The sequence below is a fragment of the Pyrgilauda ruficollis genome, unplaced genomic scaffold, assembly GCF_017590135.1.
Source record: "Pyrgilauda ruficollis isolate IOZ18807 unplaced genomic scaffold, ASM1759013v1 scaffold139, whole genome shotgun sequence".
Lineage (NCBI taxonomy): Eukaryota > Metazoa > Chordata > Aves > Passeriformes > Passeridae > Pyrgilauda > Pyrgilauda ruficollis.
In genome coordinates, this window is record NW_024512432.1 from 923,240 (window position 1) to 946,375 (window position 23,136).

At 44.2% G+C, this 23,136-nt stretch overlaps 1 protein-coding gene and 1 long non-coding RNA gene across 3 annotated transcripts; one reads left to right on the top strand and one right to left on the bottom strand.

Annotated features, from left to right (window-relative positions):
• On the bottom strand, positions 1 to 22,637 carry LOC121349319. Of its 2 annotated transcripts, XR_005954493.1 has the most exons (4): positions 8,778 to 8,984; positions 8,592 to 8,672; positions 1,558 to 1,683; positions 1 to 434 (listed from the first exon to the last, which is right to left on the bottom strand). It is a non-coding gene; the product is annotated as an uncharacterized LOC121349319 (long non-coding RNA). The 2 variants fall into 2 exon arrangements; XR_005954494.1 differs by lacking the exons at positions 8,592 to 8,672; positions 8,778 to 8,984 and adding an exon at positions 22,355 to 22,637.
• On the top strand, positions 11,296 to 21,644 carry ALB (albumin). The gene is made up of 15 exons (XM_041459591.1): positions 11,296 to 11,423; positions 12,098 to 12,158; positions 12,998 to 13,130; positions 13,963 to 14,177; positions 14,750 to 14,882; positions 15,055 to 15,152; positions 15,911 to 16,040; positions 17,126 to 17,340; positions 17,465 to 17,597; positions 18,394 to 18,491; positions 18,607 to 18,745; positions 19,373 to 19,596; positions 20,095 to 20,227; positions 21,215 to 21,271; positions 21,467 to 21,644. Exons 1-14 carry the CDS (start codon positions 11,339 to 11,341, stop codon positions 21,263 to 21,265), a joined length of 1,848 nt encoding a protein of 615 aa, XP_041315525.1. The 5' UTR covers positions 11,296 to 11,338; the 3' UTR covers positions 21,266 to 21,271; positions 21,467 to 21,644.
• Positions 22,638 to 23,136: the final 499 nt, after the last annotated feature.

Below are 23,136 nucleotides of genomic sequence, written 5' to 3' on the forward strand. Positions count from 1 at the left end.
TTCTTCATTACAGCGAGTTTCCTGTGAGCATCTCAGGTGGTGTGGCCTTGTGAGTAAAGAAAATAAAAACAATCCAGACAGATGGGGAATTTACAAAGAGCAGCGCTAGCCCAGGAGAAGTGCATAGAGTTACAGCAGAAGGTAAATTTACATTACTGTTCACACTCAAACTACATTTACATTCCTGTTCACACTCAAACCCCTCCATTCTGAAAGCCCCTTTGGGACCAGCTTCTGCCTGTTTGGTGCAGTAAGGCAGGTGATTTGCCCTTGGCTGTCCTCATCCGTGATCAATGTCACTGGAGACACACAGACATATCCCACTCAGGTGCCTTGAGAACCATTTGTGTTCCCTCTCAGATACTGATGGTGCGTGCTCTATCAGTTGCTCTTAGAACATCATGCCAGCTTTGGCCACTTCCTCACAGGGAGAGCTGTGAAAGGAAAAACAAACCCAGAAAGCAAAACCTTTCAACAATTGATTCAATGAAGAAATCTACTAGTGCTCTGTTAAAAAACAAAACAGTGGTTCTGTAATATATTTAGTACTTGGGGAATCTTAGGTAAGAAATGGCTTCAGCACTTGAAATCCTAATATGCATTAATACTCTGTCAACCTTACATGTTAACATGCATAAATTGTAAAATTCCAAAGATGTGTTTCAGGCTCCTAATTTGCTTGAAAAGCTTTCAAAATTATCATCCTTTGTTAGTACAAAACTGAAAAACATCATGGCAAATAGAGGCCAAGGGCATCTGGACAAGATTCTGGATTCTTGCTCATTCTCTTCAGTGTGGTCACGGGTAACGTAAGGCAAAGACAAGACAAATCATAAGATAAAGTGAATTTTTTTGGTGTATTTCATGTATAAGGGATCTGTAATCCAAAACTCTAAATGAGATCTCTCAAGCCAAAGCCGCATCACCTATATTTGAGTATTAAAGTTTACTTGTCAAATTAATATTTTGCTGATTTTTTAAATTTTATTTTTTAATTGCTGACATTTAAGGCAGCATCAGCTGTGGGCTGCACAGGAGTCAGCTAGAAGGTTAAACATTTCTTACAGTCTGTGTTGTGCCTGGGTTCAGCCAATCCATAATGATAATTTCTATAGTAACCACTTTTTAAAGTCAACAATTGATTAGTTCTGAAATTAGTCCTTGAAACAGCTTCTCCTGGAGCAGCTTGGAAGATCTCAATGCAAGCAGCTTTCTACTGGCATGCAGAACAACGAGGCTCAGGCTGTTTTTTCTCTCCTCATATAGAGTGTGCCTTGAAAATATTTATCCTCCCAGGGTAGTTTTATCTCTGGATAAGGAAGGGAGTGGGAATCTCCATGTAAAACTCGGTAAGACCTTGGATTCAGTGAAGGCAGTGTAAGAAATGCCTTTGGTATCTCAGAAAAGCACTTGAAGTGGAGGAAGAACATTTTTACAGAATTCAAATTAGAATTAGAAAAACTGTCCACAAGTTTTTGATGATCTAAAATTCCCCTGGAGCCTCTGTTTTCAAACAGAGCCTGCCCTCACTTGTTGCCTGTGTGCTGTTTCACTTACCGGCTGCATATTGTGGGTTCCTGCTCTGCTTCAGGGGCCCGTGGGTTCTTAAAAACAGAGGAGAGCTCAATGTTGCTGTTATTCCAGTGGGACTCAGTGGGTGGCGCTAAAAGCCGGCACCTGCACCTAAAACCAGTCTGATGTTAGTTCTTCCCAATGCTTTGGAAATTAGTTTTCACTAAAGCATTTGATTCTTAAATATCTGTGTCCTGAATTTTTTTTTATTCGACAGTAAATATGAAGTGATTTTTGTTCTGTGTACTTTATGTCCAGCGGGCTAAACAAGCATTTCTGTCTGTGTGTGGCATTTACAATGCCACTGACTTTATTGCTAGCTAGTTACAAAGTTAGGAGCTGCCTTGAATAGCTCTGTGTTCCTCAATTAGTGATCTTTTCAATAAAGAGAACAAGTGCTGGTGGGGCAAATTTTCTTTTTGTCACTTGGCATCCTCTTACTTTCTTCCTTATGCCTCTGAGTTCATTTATACTTTTTTAATGAGAAAATACCTCAAATGCCAAACTTATAACTGTCTAGTGAGTGAGCCTATGAGTGTCTTGAAAGGTAAATCTGAATCTTTTATTCTCATTCATTAATTCTAATGCACAGCCTCAGCTCAGTTTTCTCAAGTGTGTAATTTTCAATTATAGACAGTATATTAATTGCTAATAGTTAACTTTTCAGAACTCAGTTTGAATACAAATTACCAGGCTTACCTTCAGACATCACTACAGTCTCTCCATGTACACCAAAGCTCTTAAATGTTGCTTGATTTCAGTGAGGCTGCTTGATTTTAAGCTTGGATTCAGCAAAGCACTTCACATGCAACATTTAAGTATCCTAATTCCAAATCCTGCACATCTTTGTTAGATAGTGACTGTCACAAGCCAGAAAAGCAGTCCAGAATTTCTGGAGTGATTTATCAGCATTACCTCCTATCTTAGGGAACTTCTCACATTCTGTATTTCTGATGTGTTTCTTTAATTTAAAAAGACTCCTGTAAGGACAATGCAAACATTCTTCAAGAAAACTGCCTCCATAAGCATTGCACAAATAATATGCACTAAGAGCAGCAAATAAATCACACATCATTACTAATCAACAAGCCGAGTGTTCTCTCCATTATTAATCCAACCCCAGTGAGGGCTGATCTCTTTTTTAGACACATCCTTGTGGCAATTCTCTACGACTGTCACTTTCTTTTCCCACAGGGACATGAAAATATTCTCAGTTTTGAGGTCCACGGCCTCTTTGTGCAAATAGTTCTCTTAACAGTAGGTGGCAGATTTCTCCTGCCTGAGAGCTTGGAGAATGCTTCATCGGGCTCGTTCTTATGGAATGCTGACACCTGTTTATTCAGGACACACTGTAGCTTTCCCCGTCAGAGCCCTCGTTTAGGAAGAGATTAGGCTTGAACATCATTTTTAGAATAATGTGGATATTACCTGAGCTAGACTTGCTTTTGCAGGTACACTTCCTACTTGTCCACTAACCAATCCAAAAACATCTCTGTGATCTGGTGTGAAGTAACTTGCTTAAAATATTGTAGGGAGGATTGAAAATCTGTGTGGAAAGATCCAAGATACAATCTCCCTTGCATTAAGCTCGGTTTCCAGAGAAATCAGGCAAGTTTTGGCACTGACTTTGACGTGACCAGAATTAGGTCAACGCTGAATATATTTCAAAACCTTGCACAGAGGGCCTGGTAAGCTTCGTGAGTTGCCAAAAAGCTCCTTAAGCAATATCAGTGCCCAAGAGACAGGTGTCTCTGCCTAAAATGCACTTATATACTAAAGCAGGAAGGGAAAACCTGATTTCCCTTTCAGAAGGGGAAGCAGATAGGTTGCCTACCTCATAACAAAGAATCAAATAAAATAATCTTGCTTTTGTTTGAAAGCTAACTAACTAACATAATACACAGAAGTTCCTTGGCAAGCCTAGTGTCAATTTCAATTTCTCCACACAATAATTTTTAATTCCGATGTTATGTTGTTCTGGACTGAACTTTATGACCAGCTTGAGTGTGAAGTTTTCTTCTTGTGGATGGACAGGCAAAATAACCTAAGCCCATGTCAGTGGAGTTTCTGTTTTGTGACAGTGGGATAGTGGGAATGACATGGAACATTCTATAGCCACGAGTCCCTGATGGCACACATCCCAAGGTCCTGGGGAAACTGGATGATGCATGTGGTCTCCAAGCCACTCTCCATCACCTTGGAACAGTCACAGCCATCAGGTGAAGTCCCCAGTGACTGGGAAAAGGGAAACTCTTTATAAAAGGGGTAGAAAGCAAGAGCCATGGAGCCACAGACCAGTGAGCCCTACCTCTGTGCTGGGGAAGACCCTGGAGCAGATCTTAAGGAATCAGTGTTGAGGCACATGCAAGACAGAGAAGTGATCCAGGACAGCTTCACTAAGGGCAAATTGTGCCTGACCAAACCGGTCCCTTCATGATCATCAAATCCAACCAATAACCCAGCACTGGAAAGTGCACCAATAAAGCGTGTAAATTAACTGAATCCAAAATGTTTCACTGAAACATGAGCGTACTGATAAACTTCCATAAAATCCAGTTATATTTCCATATTGGCTCTAACAAACCTGCAGGGAGGGCAGGCTCTGTATGAGAGAGTCAAGTGATACAAGAACATTTGTATTCTGGGATGTCAAAGGATCCATCCCAGAATTCCTCTCGCTGACAGCCAAGAGGCTGCAGTGCCCAACAGTGCAGCAGGACCTCAGAAACCATGAGATTTGTGTTCATATCAGACTCTCAGCATTTTCAGGTTTCCTGGGCTCACCAGCAACAGTGTCCTCAGTCTTGACTTAGCACCAGGCTGTCCTCTCTGCCAGAAGGAACTGGGAGAAATTGGGTTCAACACATAATTTGCCCAGCTTCCAATCTCCAGTCCAGGGAATCAGGAATCTGCCTAGATCTGCACTGACTTTAAGGGAAGCCTTAAGCCTCTTTGTGCTGGGAATAGCTCCAGTGCCTAGACACCCACTCCATTTTCCAGCACTCAGAGTCAAGGAGGAAAGTCAGAGTCCCAAGGTCACACTGAACTGAAGGTACCAGAGTATGGTAAAATACCATACCCCTTGTCTGGGAAGAATGATGCATCTGACTCCATGACATCAGAAGGCTAATTAATTACTCTATTATACTATATTATTCTATACTATACTACACCACATCTAAACTGAAAAGATCTCATGACTGTCTCCTGACTGACCGTCAGGACACGTGCTTGGCCCCGATAGGCCAAGGAAACAAAACGCCACCATGGTGGGTGAGCCATCTGCATATTGCATTCTACTTTGGCACAGCACTGGAGCAGCAAATGAGATAAGAATTGTTTTGATCATTCTCTGCTTCTCTCAGGTTCAGAGAGGGCGAATCCCACACCAGAGAAGGGCACTACTACATTAATTGTTCTAATTGAATTTCCTGAGTCATTTTTTCGACCTGTGGATAGGCTGTGGATATGCCTGGCTGGCAATATTGAAGCACTGCTGGTATAAGCAAAAAAGGCCTTTGGGCAGAGAGCAAATGTCAAGGACTGTCAGCATGGGGCTGGAGAGCACCACAGAGGAATGCCCTTGGGAGTGTAGCCTCTGCCTAATTGATCCAAAAGACAACACCGAAAGCTTCATGTGCAAAGATTTTGTTAATATTTCTTTGCATGGCTTAAGAAGGATTCTCAGTTTAGTGTTCAAATTTAAAAAAACCAAACGTCACAGCTATTTGGGCTTTGCACAGCCACAGATCTGCCTGATAGATCTCCTTAGTTCCTCTGATATATGGACCAATCTTCTGATAACTTCTTTAAGAGAACCTCATGAACTATACAGATCTTTGCTAAGCTCAATCACAGTTTCTGGTCTCTGAGAAATTTTTCTGATTCTGGGAATGTGCTGAGGAACCTTTCTTCTAAAATCAGGTGTTCCTGAAGGCCCTCAAAGTCAGAGACACCCAATTTCAAACCCCAGTCATTCATTAGTTTGAAAATGAGAGTTTAGAAGCACTACTCTAAAGAAAAACCAACAAATAAACCAAGCAACGTTTCCTCAGTTTTGTATTATTTCTAGTCACTTCCTTAACTCTGGGAATCCCAGGTTTCCAGAATTACATGTCATAGTGCAACAAATCCAGGTAAAGGAGAACATGGGAAGGAAAACAGCAACCTGAAGAGAGACAATGTTTTGTTGCTGCTGCTGCAAATCCAGTTCTCTTCTAAGAGATCATTACATCCTGGTAATATCATTGGCAATCTGGAAGTACTGAACTGGAACTACAAGCCAGAGCTCGCCTAATAAATGTGGTCTGGTTGAATGCTGCTTGAAAAGCAATAGATTCTTACAACAGGAAAATACTGGTACTTGGATATGAACTAACTGAACTTCACAGGCTAAGGCAGAACATGGAAATATTTCACCTTGCCTTTGGATTTCACATATAGGGACAAGATGCTTCACATTTCATTCGCGGAACCTCAGAATTTGTAATTGCAGCATAATGTGCCGAAGTGGACTATCCTTTTATGTCAGCAAGTAAACAGCAGTGCCAAATTTTAAAATGTCTTGTCCTGCCTGCTCCATTAACAAGGACCTAAAAATGGCTCTACAAACTTGTCTTCTCCTGCTGAGGTGCCACCTGAGGCCCTGACTCTCAGCTAAAGAAATTCCAAAAAAGTACTGGTACTGGGATCTGACTAACTGAACTTGGCTTCACAGGCTAAGGCAGAACATGGAAATATTTCACCTTGCCTTTGGATTTCACATATAGGGACAAGATGCTTCACATTTCATTCGCGGAACCTCAGAATTTGTAATTGCAGCATAATGTGCCGAAGTGGACTATCCTTTTATGTCAGCAAGTAAACAGCAGTGCCAAATTTTAAAATGTCTTGTCCTGCCTGCTCCATTAACAAGGACCTAAAAATGGCTCTACAAACTTGTCTTCTCCTGCTGAGGTGCCACCTGAGGCCCTGACTCTCAGCTAAAGAAATTCCAAAGACAGCAGGGGATATTTGAGGTGGAAAATGCTATTCTTGCTCCGGGACTTCATTTAGTAAAACTACTATATTTTCATTTTTCAAAGTTATGAGGGCTTTTTCTTAAGGAATTGTTTGCTCAGGAATAGAGGAAAGGCTGAGAGAAGAATCACTCCCTTTATGTCCTTAATGCTTGAACATTTACAAGTTGTCTTAAAGAGATGAACTAGGATCTTCCCAAGAAAGAAACCAACAAAAACACCCCAAGGTCCTAGCAGAAAAACCAGCACAAGAGAACAATAATAGCACTAACACAGAGTCTGTTTCTGTGGAGATGGACATGAAGGAGAAAATATTTACCAGCTTGGCAGTTTTTATGCCAGAATGGGAAAACCCTAAGTTTACAATGAAACTGAATGGAAAATAAGGCAAGTAAGAGTGTCAGCACTGCCAGGTGATGCAGTAACATTGTGGGGGGCACCTGCAGAATGGCAGAAATATTCCACAAGTTCTACAGCCCCTCTAGACATACAGGAAGGATTTTTTTCAACTCCTAAAGTGTTTCAAGTTGAGAGCAAAACCTGTGGCTCCCAGAATCATTAGTTTTTTTTATTGCTCCTGATTTTAGCAGATACACCTGCTTATACTTACAAAAAAAGTTAGTAGACATATTTTTTAAAAAAATTGAAGGCTACGGCTCAATGGCCTAAAGAAATGCAAAACAAAAAGATGCTCCAAACATTTCCTGCTGTTCCTCCCAAGTTTTCATTATTTCTTTTATTGCTAAAGCACATCAAACTTAGGAAAGGAATGTTAACAATCTCTTGCCAAACAGAAGCTTTCAGCTTTGGCTCTTGACTACACCACATTAAATGGCTCTTCTCTCCTGCCAAAGGCCATCAGGTAACATAGCAGAGCAGCACAGAAATTGGAAGCTGAGTGCCAAAAAGTTTCTAGGGCACAAGTGAATGCACTGGATTCCAAAGACCTCAGGGACTTATGTAAGAGGAAGAAAATAGATCTCTACTGATAGTCCTATCATGGGCCAAACATCAATCACAGCAGCGCAACGATTTCAGTTCCACATACAATTATCAAAGGCATTATAAGAAATACTGAAGAAAAACCTCGTCCTGAGAAGGACTTCCTGAATAGAGCAATGCTGCACCTCAAGTACTTCTTTCCCACATCTATTTTCTATTCAGATACAAAATTTAGATATGCCCATACCAAGATATAGCACTGATTTTTGTTGAGGGACCTTAGAAATGGATAACAGATGACGCCCATACTCAGCTATCTGATGGACTACCTACTTGAACTGGCAGAGCAAGAAGTCACAGGGACATGGAAAGTAGAGACAAGTTCTGAGAAGCCTCAGAACTGATACCCTCAAAAAGCATGAAGGCTGTGTATTTGTATATATTCAGGCAATCGAATGGTTAATAGGCAAAGCAAAGCTGTTCTTGTTCCTGCTGCCAAAGAATGATGTTGGCAAATGGTCATTAATAAGGGAAACAGCTACATCGCTACACTGTGGACTTGTGAGACAAAGAGGTAGGGATGCTTGAACGGCCTAGGGATCAAGTGTACAGGATCAGCAGGAACAGTCATTCTTGTCGATTCAAAAATCCTTCTGTGAATGATCAAGAGCTCACTAACTCTGCAGGTGGGTGGCTGATGCCAGAAGATGAACAGCTGAGTATCAGAACTCACCATATGCTCATGACATACACCTGACATGGAATGCTATTGGCTACACCTGAGCAGGTCTCTGCCTCAAACCCCTTCTGTCTTTATGTTTGCTTTGTATGGACGAGTCCATCTCTGTTCAAACAAAAGGCATACATCTGACAGGTTGGACTCGTTCTGCACAGGAGCCAGACATCAGCGATAAGAATGGCAAACATCCTGCACCAGAGCAGGAAAAAAATGTGATGTCTGATACCTGTCCATGCGTCCAGAGCTACAGACATACAGAGCTACAGACATTTATTTAGAAATATACTGATCATTACAGTTATTAAAAAATAGCTACTCACTGTGGCTACTGGCACAGGAATGTCTTGTCTCTAGGTTTGGTGTGTGCCTCATGGTCCCGTCCCACAAACAGAACTATAGGTCTTGAAAAAAGGAAGAAACAGCAGTAAATAAAATTGAGGGCCACAAAAGTATAGGGGTTCTTCATGTCCTTTGGGTTCTGAGAAACTACTTTGAAAACTACTTACTTCCCAAAAGGGCTCTGACTGCTGTTCTCATGATACATCACATTTGTTTCTCAAGAGCCCCATTCCATATTAGTACCTCTCGGTCCACTGTTTCTCTCTTCCACTTTGCACAGGCTGGTATGATGAAATATTTTAAAACTATGCATCCTTTTTATTTCCAGGTCAATTACTCTTGGAATTATTGTCCTTTGGTTCCCCACACCTGGAATAAAACTAGTTATATACATGTAACTTCAGACATAAATGAGTGTGAAAATGGATCATCCCAAAAAACCATTGATAAATTCCTTTTTCTAATGCCAGAACAACTGTTGGAGTGAAATCAATGCAGGATGAAAGCACAGAGTAACAAGAAACTCAGTATACTATTTAATATTGTTAAACAAACATGAGCATTGGAGTTCAGCTCTCAGCAGTTATATGAACCATTGGCATGAAGTACAGGACAGACAACAGAAGATATCTAGAAATAAACATGGACCCTGTATTCCAAACTTACATATTAACTCCAGGGGACCAGGAGCATTCTTGCTAACACTGCACAGTGATGCAAGGGAAAATTCCAGAGAGCTTTCAAGATGCAACATTGCAATCATGGTGCTGAATTTCAGCTTTGCCCTCCCAACCCTTAGCTGTAGTTTTCTGGAGACTTCTTTGGTACAGCCTGAGAGCATCTCAAGAGCTGTTCTAAGACATCATTCACCAACACCACAGTTTTTTACTGCCTTATAGTTACCCACAAAATACCTACAGGTGTGTTTCTGTCCCACTGAATGCTCTCCTGAAATGTGAAAGGAGATGGCTCTTCTCTGAGAGAGGGATACGGTCAGTAAAATAATTACAGACTGAATTAACGAGCTCTTTGCCCAGGTTTTATTAGGCTAAAGCAGCACACGTCCGAAAGGTCCAGATTGCTCATCAATTCCCATCACTCTCCAGAAATGTGGTTTTTGCTACAACCACCTGAAAACTATCTCCATGTCTAATGCTATGACATTTCTAACATTGCTTTTCTGCCAACCTGGCTTTTCCGCACCATCCTCCATGTAAGAGTTATCCAAATAACCTTTTAATTCCCGAAACAGAGCCTTGTTCATTTCAATCACTAACAGAATGCTGCCTTTTACCTATAGAAATATCAGGAGCAGACTCAGGAAAATGCACTTCTGTTTTTTTTTTTTTTTTTTTGCAACAGCAGCAGCCTGTAGAAATTTCATTGTATCAAACTATTGTGTGAACTCAGCTGCAGAAAAGAACAGCCTTTCTGGAACACAAGGTGCATTGCCTAGGCATTTTCCAGAATGAAAACTGCCTGCAAATATTTTGAGCTTAGACATATCATTTGCCTTATTTCAAATGTCTTTAGCAGCTCACACTCAGAAGCAAAAGGAAGTATTACGCACGTACTTACTTAGTCAAATTTCCAGAAAACGATCATGGAATTGTTCTTACTATTCCCATTAGGAATATTATGGAGTTATGGCAAAACTGCCCATCTGAGGAAGAAAAACAGAGTGAAAAAAGGAAACTTTAAAGACTAAGGAAGAGTTTGGAGAGCACACTCTGGGCTCTGCCACGTGGGTGCTCACGAAGCACTTGCAAGGCAGCACACAACCTCCAGCTGTGTGGGCTGACATCCACACACTGGGGACACAAATTAATTAAAATAAATTGTAGCATCTCCCGCTGGAAGCTACATCACTTTGCACTCAGCAAGGATCCAGCCTTGTACTTGTTTGGGAATCTTTGAAGCATCTCACTGTGTGTCCTGAAAAGTAATTTTGATTTATTCCATGTCCTGGGGCCCTGTGCAAACTGCACAGTTTTCCTACGTCTGATCTCCTAAGTTACTGACTAATCAATGGGAAATTTTTCAGAGATGAGAGCCATGTTTAATTAAGAGATTACTCTTGGGAAGATGTCTGTACAAATGAGAAATTGCAAAAATTCTGAAATGAGCAGCTCCTGCACATGTTTGCCCATGTGCTTGGCTGTTTTCTGGATATCAGTGAACAGCAGTACCCATGGAAAACCAGAGCAGGACCCAACAAATTCAGGAGCTCAAAGCAGCCACACATGTCTAGATTAGCCATCTCATCTCAATACAGTGATTTTAAATTAAAATTCTCTAATTTCAGGTGGACTGAATGGTCTCTGGGTGAGCGGTTGCTATACAATACCAACATGCTCTGCTTTTGAACAAATAGTAGCAAAAAAAAAAAAGGCCACAGGATTAGCCCTGATGCCTTGAACTCCTTGTTTGTCATTTGATAAGGAAATTTACGCAAAACTTTATCTTTTTTGGGTGCTGGGAGGTTCGACCTCTTCGGGACAAAAAGGCCCACAATAACAACACAGAATAAATAACTAATACCAAATTAATTTTTGTCAAGGGCAGCTGAAGTTTTGAAATCTTCCTCAGGCCAAATGGCAATTCAGAAATGCCAGCCTGATGGTTAATGTTTTACAAGCACAGGTAGTGAAGGGTATATAAGCAAATGCTCTTCCTTCAATCTTCCTAGCACTTTTGAGCAATTTTGCTCACATCATAATCTGAAACCATGAAGTGGTTAACATTAATTTCATTTATTTTCCTCCTGAGTTCTGCCAGATCCAGGAACCTGCAAAGAACTGCACGAGATGCAGGTAAGAAAGGATTAATTACTTCTCATGGAAGTCTCTTTTCTATCAATTTAATGTAATATGGTTTCACAAATAACTTGTGGGAGCCTGATCCATATTGAACAGAAAAATGTGATGGACTTGAAAATAAACTAAATCAAGAGACACTGGGGAGATGGGTAGGACACTCAGGACAAATGAACTGATGTCAGTGAGTCAGGATCTGTTCCTTTCCACCACGGAAAAAGCAGCTGCACTGTGCTTTTGGAAGTTCTGTCTTTCAACAATTAATAACTGTGTTCAGAAGAAGAAGGTTTGCTCAAATCAAACTGCAGCTGCACTGCTTTATTTGCAGCGTTTGGGGGGGTGGTTACCCAAAGGACACATTTGCTAACCCTGAATAATAAGTCCCAACAGTCACTCTGAGTGAATGAAGAAGCTGCTTACAGAGGTAAATATTCTATTAGGTCATAAAAAGCACAGGCTGGGGTTCCCTCAGACAGACAAGCAAACCTAAGAGTTGGGTACCTGTAGACAAATGAACAAGAGTTCAAGCTCCTCAGTTGTTCAGCACAGAAGTCAGGTGCATGCTGAAGCCTGGTGAAAATCTGTCCCCTGGTGCCCAGAACGCATTTCTCAGGGCCCAGCACAGGCAGTGTGCCAGCGAGCATCACTGCTCCCTCTCCTTTTCTTCCCAGACCACAAGAGCCCGATTGCCCACCGCTTCAACGACCTGAAGGAAGAGACATTCAAGGCAGTGTAAGTGACCGTTCAGCTTCCACCTTCTAACTGGTTTTTTGTCTCTCTTGATGTTGTACCAAAAAGGGAAAGTAAGGCACTCTGTAAGAGCTCACAGGGAGTGTGTAAGTCTCGCTGAAACACTGACTTAGCTCCTGTCACTGCAAAACCTAAAAATATTTTAAGACCTGAAAATGTCACAATGACTTCCTTGCTCTCTGGGAAAAGAGCTCCTTGGAAACCTTGCGAAAAAGCCTCTGTTCCTTCTCTGAAAATAAAAGAGGCATGAGGAATACAGGTTTGCTATCCCTAGAATGAAGAGAAACCATCCTGCATTGGTCAGAAAAAAAACACAAGACTACCAACCTCAAAAAGAAACCTGCGACAGGTTTTCTGAGACAAATCAGTGATCTTCATTTGAAACTGGTTTTGGGAAAGAGAGGGCCCTGACACACACGTAAGGCAGCCTGAAGATCATAATTGCTAACAGTGGCCAAATCCAGCGTAGGTCATGGCAATTATGAGTTATGATTTATCGCTGGTAAAAGCGACAGAAATTCCAATCACAGTCTTTTCTCATTTGTTTATAATTTAATATTCAAGACTTTTTTATTGGGAATGTAAACAGGTTATTGGGAAGGTTAAAGGTTAAAATTAAAAGGTTATTGGGAAGGTTAAAAACATATTCAGAGAGGAGGAGAGAAGAAGACAGATGTGGGATCTGGCACTGTGCTCTGCATGGTGCTGTGGTGAAACTTTGTGCATGTAATTTGAACAAACCAGTTCAATTCAGAGGCACCTCTGCAAATATTGCCTGATGTTTCTCAGTCTCATATTCCAAACTGTGCTTTGTGTTTCAGTGCCATGATCACATTTGCCCAGTACCTCCAGAGATGTTCCTACGATGGACTGTCTAAGCTGGTGAAGGATGTGGTTGATTTGGCACATAAGTGTGTGGCCAACGAGGACGCTCCGGGCTGCTCTAAACCACTGGTAGGCAGTGAATCCCTCACTACTGCATTTCTACTGGCTCTGTGCAGCTTCCAGCATCGCCCTCCTTGAGCCCTTACACCTGAACCTTTCAGGGGTGGCTGCTGTCACAGGCCAATGCTCTGACTTCAGTGCTTAAACACAGAACTTGGTTTTGTCAGGTTCTAAACCTCTGCCTTTAAGAAGTGCCTAAATGATCCATGGAGACATGCTGGAGACCAAATACCACACTCTGGCACATTCAGCTTAGCATGGCCTGAAAATAAGTGTTAGCACTTGGTACAAAACCCCATCTGTGAGGGACAGGCCTCATTCTAGGTATTAAAGTGACCCAAATGTGTGGATTTCCACACTGGGGTGACTTGAAAAGGTGTGTGTGCTAATTTAAAGCACTTAGTTTATGAGGGTTTAAAAAATTCCTCTAAAATCAGGTAACAAAAGAAGTTTGCAGGTATTTAGGATCCCCAGACGTCTAACAGTTTCAGCTAGACATTAGTTCTCCCTAAAGGTTTCCATCAAATCCCACTTCAATTCCCCTGAAAACTCAGTTTAGTGCAATTATGAGTAAAAGGAGATCACTGTCTTGCACAGAGTATTTTAAATTATTGTTAACTTTTTTCAGTAAAGCCTTGGAACTGTTTGATATTGGATTACATAAAACAAAACTTTATAAAATGATTGAAAGCCAGTAGATGATTTTGCTTTTTGGTCTAAATCTTATTCAGTAAAAATGTGTTTGCTGTTCAGCCTGGCTTTTCTTTTTCAGATGAACAGCCAATAGACTGCACTGTCTATATACAAACACTAGCTCTGACCCTCACACCTCCCTTTGCAGCCCTCTGTTTTCCTGGATGAAATCTGCCAAGTTGAGAAGCTCCGTGACTCGTACGGCAGCATGGCTGACTGCTGCGGCAAGGCCGATCCCGAACGGAACCAGTGCTTCCTGTCCTTCAAAGTGCAGCACCCCGACTTCGTCCCACCCTACGAGAGACCAGCGGCCGATGTCATCTGCACCGAGTACAAGGACCACCGGGTGCAGCTCCTGGGAAAGTAAGGAAAACGGCCACTTGTGGTGTCCTGTCCTGATCACATTTCCTCATTTCATGCCAGAGCAGGATTTTGCAGTCAAAACAGGGATTAAGGATCACATTTTATACATCTTGGATGAGCTTTCCTCCCCAAACCTGCTAAAAACTCAGTGTTTCCAATATTAATAACTTATTTGCTCCAGCTTCCCACTACACTTTGTGTAGTTGGCAAGAATGAGGAAAGGTAACAGTGAACAGAATACTGGCAATAAAATCTTGGTGAAAGGGCCATTGATTAACTTTTCACACTGAAAAGCAGAATTGTCAAATATCTGACCACACATTTAAAAAAGCGGATGCGTGTCAAACCAGAGGGCTGACAACATCAGGAGATCGCCCTTCACCCACAGTTACCGAGCCCTGCCTTGCCACGAGTGAGGTTCAGCAGAGCATTTCCCGTCAGCAGGCATTACTAAACTAGATCTCTAAAGTAGATTTCTGAACTTCAAAAAAAGTTAGAGAAGCTGCCAGAGGTTTAAGGCCATTTGCTGTTGTCACTGGAACACGGAACTAAGGCTTTCCTTTCCCTTCTAGTTTCGTCTACACTGTTGCAAGAAGAAACCCGTTCCTGCACGCCCCAGCCATCCTGGGCCTGGCTGCTGAGTACGAAAATGCGCTCAAAAGCTGTTGTTCAGACAGTGATATTGGTGCTTGCTTGGATGCAAAGGTACAGCAGCTTTGTCTCTGTGGATAAACACTAAGAAACTGAGTGAGAAACAGGCAGAATTTTCCTGTTCATGCAAAGCTTTGCATGAAGAACTTGGAGAGACAGGCCAGGATTAATCCTATCCATTGGACATAATCAATTTAATGTGACAATGTGGGTCCTGTTACCACAGGCAGCTGACATCAAGGAAAGAGCCAAGAAGATAGATCTGAAGCAGCAGCACGGATGTAGAATCCTCAACAAGTATGGTGAGAGGACTTTCCAAGCCAGGTAAGTGCCAATCACTTGTTTTGATGCAATGTAGACTTGTCAGCCTGTGAGAGAGACCTAGGAAAAGCTCAGCTGTGAGAGCTGCAGAGCAATTAAACCATCTCTGGAACCAGTCCAGAGGATGGAGAATTAACTGCTGAAGTGTCCCTCAGAACCAGAGTCACAGTGTGCTTAACCCACACTTGAGCCAAAGCTGTACCCCATTCCTACAGCTTTCAGTGATGGATACATCACTAGTCAGCAGAGTAAGGTGGCAGTTTGAACCTTAAACCAACCAAAAAGTCACACTTGGCAGAGTCACAGTTGTTAAAACGTTTGTTTGTGAGACAAAGACAAGCTTTTGCAATTTAATAAGTGGACCACCTGTCGGGGCACAGAGAGGTGCTTTCCTTCTGTGGCCAGGCTGATACACTGTCACTGACTAGGATTATCTTACAGACATAGCCAGCTTTCATTTAAAGGCATCATCAGGACTATATCTACATGTGCCAAGGAATCTGGAGCACTTTCCAGTTGCTCAAGAGTGGTGGGGAATACTGGGTGTGATTCTTACGGTTCAGGCAGAACAGGAAAACCACAGACTTGTTCCTTTCTGGCTTTACTGGTGCAGATGTTGATGCCCTTTTTTTTCAGCCACCAGGAATTAGATGAGTATTTTCTTGAAATAATCCTGCCCTACCTTATGTGTTAGTGACGTGGAAGGCTTCTGCTCCCTACAGTGCTGTAAAACAAGTGTCTTTTTCTCCTTTTCTACCCAGCAAACTCGTTCGTATGAGCCAGAAATACCCCAAGGCCCCATTTGCAGAACTTGTTAAGATGGTCCATGATGTGAAGGATGTCTACAAAGAGTGCTGTGATGGGGACATGGTAGAATGCGTGGATGACTGGGTGAGCTCACTATTTTGAAACAATACTGACATATTTGAAAGATATATAGTAACATGTGTTAGTGACGTGGAAGGTTTCTGCTCCCTACAGTGCTGTAAAACAAGTGTCTTTTTCTCCTTTTCTACCCAGCAAACTCGTTCGTATGAGCCAGAAATACCCCAAGGCCCCATTTGCAGAACTTGTTAAGATGGTCCACGACGTGAAGGATGTCTACAAAGAGTGCTGTGATGGGGACATGGTAGAATGCGTGGATGACTGGGTGAGCTCACTATTTTGAAACAATACTGACATATTTGAAAGATATATAGTAAGATAGTAATTTGTGCAGCTACACGTTCACAGTCCAGGGAACTTAAACTCGGCACTACTGGAAGGTTCCTCAAGCACTGAAAAGCTCAGGATCAGCACAGCTGACTCTGGAAGTAGGTTTCAGCCCAGCTCTGGATCTAGCCCTGTGTAATCATAGGGACAAGAAGCCACTGCTTACACTTTATCCAGAGTGTTTGGCCCAAATCAGAACATTTATCAGGGAGGTTGTCTCATGGTATTTATTCACCTGAACTCAAATCATAAATATAGGGAAAAACAAGCGGAGGCAAAAAGGCTGCAATTTTTTCTCCAATCCTAATGCAGCTTTCCTGTAGTGCCAACAAATGCTAGAGAACAGATGAACAAACCTCTGCAATGGTGAGATGGTGTCAGTGTGGCCTGGCTGACTCAAACCTGGACACACTGTTGACCCAGCTCGTTCCAGTGCTCTGGGTTTGTCCTCTATCAGAGCTGGGCATCTTGGCAGGACTGACAAGATCCATCAGGCATCCCCGTGACAGAGCACTCAGTGACGTGCCCTGGCTGTGCAGAGTTTGGGTTCTCAGTTCTAGGATCAGCAAGGGAGCCATTCACCCTGCACAGGCCCTGCTTATTTCTCTTTGTGTCAAGACAGCATTTTTTAGCAAAGGGCTAAGTAAATAGGTGACCTGAATGAAAAGAGAAGAGTCTGAAGCAGAGAGAGCAGATTAATTAACCTGTCTTTAAATTACCACTGTACTGCACATCTTATCTGATACTATGTATTAAATTTACAGTCAGAGCTCGTGGCCTCTTTGTGCTCTAAACAAGATGTTTTCTCAAGCAAACTCAAGCCCTGCTGCGAGCTGCCAGCTGTGGAAAGGACCAAGTGCATCATGGAGGCAGAGTTTGATGCGAAACCTGACAATCTTCCTTCGCTGGTTGAAAAATACGTTCACGATAAGGACGTGTGTAAACACTATGAGCCAAACCACGACGCATTCCTGTCAGAGTAAGTAGTGCCAACAGCATTCCAAGCTCATTGTCCACCTGAGGAAATGTCCTTGTTATTCCTGCACTGTGCTGAGGAAAGCAGCACGTTATTCAGGAGCTCTGTCTGCCCCTGTGCCTTGCAGGTTTGTTTATGAATATTCACGAAGACACCCTGAGCTCTCCACACAGCTGATTATGAGGATTACTAAGGGATATGAAACACTCCTGGATAAGTGCTGCAAGACAGACAACCCTGCTGCGTGCTACGGGAACGCTGTAGGTGCAAAGCTCTGTTTGCAGATGACTAGAATGCCTGGCTGCTACCTGTCATCACAGAATTGTGTGGAGAAGCTCCTACACTAGAGCAGACAGAAAGCTTTAGGAGAGACTAATTCCAGGGGAGGTTAATGTCCTGGTGGGAGATGAAGCAGTCCATGGCCATGACAAGGATACAGGGTTATCTCAGATCACAGAGTAATTTCATTTGTCACATCACGTTATTTCAGACCAGTCTCACTCAGCTGTCTGATGCCTCTGTACCTCAGCTGTGATTCTGCTTGTCCTGAGGCTGACAATTAACAGCTCGTTATTCCTTGAGCTCACAGCCTGCCCTGAGGATGGCTGCTCATGGATTGTGATGGGAGCGTGTGTGGCCAGCACACACACACACCTCAGCTTAGGTCTGATCCACAGCTCAGCCACACACAAGACACAGCATAGGATGAGTTCCCAAAAGCTTTGGCCAAGAGATGTTCCCCTCGTGGTTGATAATATTATGAAATATTTAGCTGATTTAAACAAAAAAAACAAACTCCCACTGCTTAGAAAATAAGTCCAACAGGTAACTAACTTAAATTAAATTCTAAAAATGTTGCTGCCTTTTTCAAGGAAATTTCTGCTAGAACTTAAGACCCTCTAGGGAATCAAATCCTGCCTACACCATCCTGGCTCATCGATCTTGCAAACAGAGTAGTTGTAGATAAGGTTTAGAAGAGGTCAGAAGTTACATTTGTATGACTGGTAGCAGCAAGTCCTGCTCTAATATTACTAATAAATTTCTACTTGTTTGCAGCAAGAGGAAGTGAACAAGCACATCAAGGAAACCGAGGATGTTGTGAGGACCAACTGTGAGCTGTTCAACACCCACGGCGAGGCAGAATTCCTCAAAGGGTGAGCGATCCCTGATAACCATTCTGGAGTCTTCACTTGGCTCCCCTTCAGTGGGCTAGACGTGCTCCACCTGAAGAGTGCTCTGGTAACTGCCATTTCCATTTGACTTTGTCAGAATTCTGGTCCGCTACGCCAAGAAAATGCCTCAGGTATCCAGCGAGACCCTGCTTGAAATCGGGAAGAAAATGACAGCTGTTGGCAAGAAGTGCTGCGGTCTCCCCGAGGACAGACGCATGTCCTGTTCTGAGGGCTACGTGAGTACACAGAATTACTCTTTTCCCTTCTCCTCTGGGGGATTTTTCCTGTTCATACAAACACTGAATTCTGGTGAGATAGCAAACACAGCGTTTTTTCATAAACACCATGCTAAGCATCTACCTAACAGAATTCCAAGTCTGTTCATTTTTTAATGGATGTGAGAGCCTAAATAGCTAGCTGATGGTATCTTGTGAGAATTTTAGTTAAACTTGGCTTTCTCTCAGCAAGCAAGAGTGAGTTCATAGAACTGGCAATCATAGAATAGCCTGGGTTGGAGGGAATCTCAAAGATCATCCAGTTCCAACACCCTACCATGAGCAGGGACACCTTCCACTGGACCAGGTTGCCCAGAGCTCCATACCTGAGACTGTGGCAGGTTGCATATGGGAAATGTCCTAAAACAGTGTCCTAAAACCCTCAAACCTACTGATTGTAGTCCAATCCCCTGACTGTTTGCAGATGAAGAAATGCTTTCCTCCAGGAATACCTATATATTTTAAATTGTCAACACATACCATATCCCAGCAGGTGTTTCCAGCTATGCTGCTGTAATAGAAACATCACTTAGCCGCTGTGTTTTTGGGAATATGTAACTAACCTGTGCCCTTATCTTTTCTTTCCAGCTGAGCATCATCATTGAAGATATGTGCAAGAGACAGGAGAGCCACCCTATCAACGACCAGGTGTCACAGTGCTGCAACGAGCTCTACTCCTACAGGAGACCCTGTTTCACTGCCATGGGCGTGGACACCAAATACGTGCCTCCACCATTTGACCCCATGATGTTCAACTTCGATGAGAAAATGTGCACTGCTCCTCCGGCTGAGCGCGAATTAGGGCAGCTGAAGTAAGCTCCAATAAACACTCTGCAGGGCAGCTTTTGGCATGTAGCACTTTGGGAGTACAGAAGGCAGCTACACCCTGTTTTGTCATCTGACTGGGGCTTCACTGGTGACAGAAAACCAGAGCTATGTGTTGGTACTGACCTGGTCAGCCTATAACATCATGGAGTTTGGAAGAGGCAAAAGAGAATTTATTCTTCACTTAAAATCCCTCTCTTACCTGACCAGTTTCACGTAGGCCCGCTGCCAGCGCAGACCTTGAGATGTACTTAATTAGGGCAACATACAGATCATTTCCCTAAGCTTTTACCCAGCTGTAACTGAGCTAACACAAAAGAAACTGATGGTTGTGTCAGACTGGCAGTTTGGAGTCACCAACAGGCTCATCTGGGCATGACAAAAAACCCCTCAAATGAGCTGTGCCTTGGGGGAATGGTGTCTTGTAAAGCAAGAATCCGACTACAGCGGGCAGGATTAATTGTGTCTTGTGGCTTTCTTTTCAGACTGCTCGTCAACCTCATCAAGCGCAAGCCCCAGATGACAGATGAACACATAAAGAAAATTGGTGGGAGTTTCACTGCCATGCTGGACAAGTGCTGCAAGCACCAAGATGTTGTGGGATGTCTTGGGGAAGAGGTACTTTCTATCTCCTTTTGTTTAAAAAAAAAACAAAACAACAACAACAAAAAAAACCGATCACAAAATACACACGCAGAAAAAAAACCCCACCCCAAAACAACAAAAAAGCCCAAACAAAAACAACCAAAAACTCCCAAACCACACATGCAGGAACCTGGAAACTGAGCACTGGAAAGCTGCTCTGCCAGCTGCTGTGGTCACTCGTCCATGTGCCCTTACAACGACTGGGCAGAGCTCACTGTGCATCCTGGCTGCACAGATGACAGTCACTGAGCAATTGCACATGGAAAGGCTGTCTGGAGGTTATGTAGTCAAACCAGCTGCTCAAAGCACATCTTAGAGATTAGATGAAGCTCTCTCAGGTCTTGTCAGAAGAGCCAAGTATCTACAAGCCACAGCTGAAAAATATCCCTGTGCAGAATTTAACTTCATCTCTAGCATGCACAAACTTCCTCTTGTGCTACAGAGCCTTACGAAACTCTGGGATTGCCAGTAAAAAGTGCATCTGGATCAATTCTCAGGAGTGCCCAGCAAACACAGATATATGGGGAGTCTGGCTGATTGTGTCACAGAAAAGTTCATCCACAGCCATGTGCCATTGCCAGGAAGTATAAATGACAGTTTGCAGTAGCAACCTCGTTACCCTGTAGGGCACAGAGCTATTACTAATATCTTAAAGTGCTTATTCATTCAATTCTTTTTTTATTTATATCCAAAGCGTTACACAGGTAAATATATTGGGAAGACTTAGGAAATAATTATTTTGTCTCCAATCAGTTCCAAAAGTTTCTTTCCCACTTTGACACAAGCAGAAGACACACAACATCCAGGGGCACGTGGGTCCTAGGGTCAGGAAGTACCACCAGAATTCCCCTCTGAACCGTAACTCAGGCACGAGTTTAAGTTTCCAGCAGTTCCTTCTCAAGCACAACCTCCTTTTGTCCTTGGCTTCTCTCTGACAGCTGTTTGTGTTCCTTTTCCCAGGGTGCTGCCCTGATTGTCCACAGCAGATCCGTGCTAGGGATCGGTGTGTAACCTGAGGTAGGCAGCAGCACTAACACACAAACCCCTCTGGCTGTCAGTCTGTCTGCCCCTTCTGCCCACCCTTCCAGCTTCCCTGTAACCCCCAGCTGTGCCCTCCCTCATTGTTTCACCATCTGCCGCTGCACTGGCCTCAAACAACCGAGGTACTGCCAGTGCTGCCGTTTTACAAAACACTCCCTTTTGTCTCTCCAGTCTAGGCTGCCAGCGAGAAAAACATGAAGAAAAAACTTGCTGCGTAACTTCTCCCACCCCTTACCCTTTCCCATTCGGCACTGAATGAAGATTTCATTAATCTTCTGTGTTTTGTCACGCAATGAGCTTGTCAATTCCCTCACTAAAATGATTCAAAAATAAAGGCTTTATAAAACCACACCTGTCCCTGTGTGCTGGTGATCACCATGAGGCACAGCTCAGCAGTGCTGCCCGCACCCATGGCTGCTCTAAGCAGAACACGAGGGCAGAGTCTGTATTTCAGATTTCTTTTTCTGCTTATTGCTCTTGGAAAGTTTTTGTGAAAGAATATGAAAAGTTAGCTAGACTTTAACACCCTGATTCAATTGCATGTTGATTTTAGGCTTTACTTCAGCCATTATAATTATATATTAAGAGAAGTTTCAAAGGCACTGTTTGATCTAAAGACAACAATTAGCAAGGACCTGTTCTAAAAACCAAAAATTATTTTTACACCAACCACAAATCAAGCATCTCTTCATTTGCAAAGACTTGCAAACAGCCCTGCTTTTAAGACTCTTTTCATCTCTGAACTCCATTTTCAGGAAGTGTTTTCAATTTTCTCCTGAAAAGCTCACCACCTAAATCATGCCCTTCACTACAGCACACTCCCCGGAGAGACATTTCCTGGTCCTATGCCAACAAAACCGTGTCATTTGCTACAGCTGGCATAGTTCACCGGCCCGGGGCAGCTCGGGGCAGCTCAGGCCAGCCCCAGCCCCAGCCCCAGTCCCGGCCCCGGCCCCAGTCCCGGCCCCGGCCCCGCTCCCAGTCCCGGCCCCGCTCCCAGTCCCGGCCCCGCTCCCAGTCCCGGCCCCAGTCCCCGCTCCCAGTCCCGGCCCCGCTCACCGGCTGGGCTCCGCGCCGCCGCTGCCTGCGCTCGCCCGGCGGAACCGAGACAGAGCCGGAGCGAGTTCCGCCGCCGCTGCTGCTCGTGCAGCCCCGCACAGGCACCGCCCGCCTCGGCCGACACCGCCCCGCTGCCAGCCCCGCCCCGCCCCGGCCCGGAGCACCTGTGCGCCCATCCCGCTGCACCGCCCCAGGCTCTGTACGAGAACCCGAGCCCGGTGCTGCTCCGGGACGGGCGGGGACCGCGCTCCCGCCGCTCTCCGTCCCGGCGCCCCGAAGGCGGCGGCTGCCCGTGAGCGGCCCGGCGTGTGTTGAGAGGCGGCAGCCGCGCTCCGCACAGCCCGGGCCAGGCCGGCTCGCTGCGCTCGGCGCGGTACGGCTCGGTTCGGCCGAACTCGGAGTCGCTCGCAGGGTTGGGCCGAACTCGGCTCGGTTCGGCACAACTCGGAGCCAATCGCGTGGTTCGGCCGAACTCGGAGCCGGCTGCCGGGCTCGGCCGTACTCGGCTCGGTTCGGCCGAAGTCGGAGCCGCTGGCTGCGTTCGGGCGAGCTCGGTTCCGTTCGGCCGAAGTCGATGCCGGTCTCCGGGTTCGTCTGAGGTCGGCTCGGTTCGGCAGAACTCGGAGCCGCTGGCTGCGTTCGGCTCCGCTCGGCTGGGCACCCTGAGGGCGGCGCGTGGCGGGCCGAGGCGCTGTAGCGGCCCCTTATCGTTTAACAGCGGGCTCCCCTCACGGCTGCGTCCGTCCGCGCCCTTTCTCTTGGGGTGCCCGGCTGCGAACGAA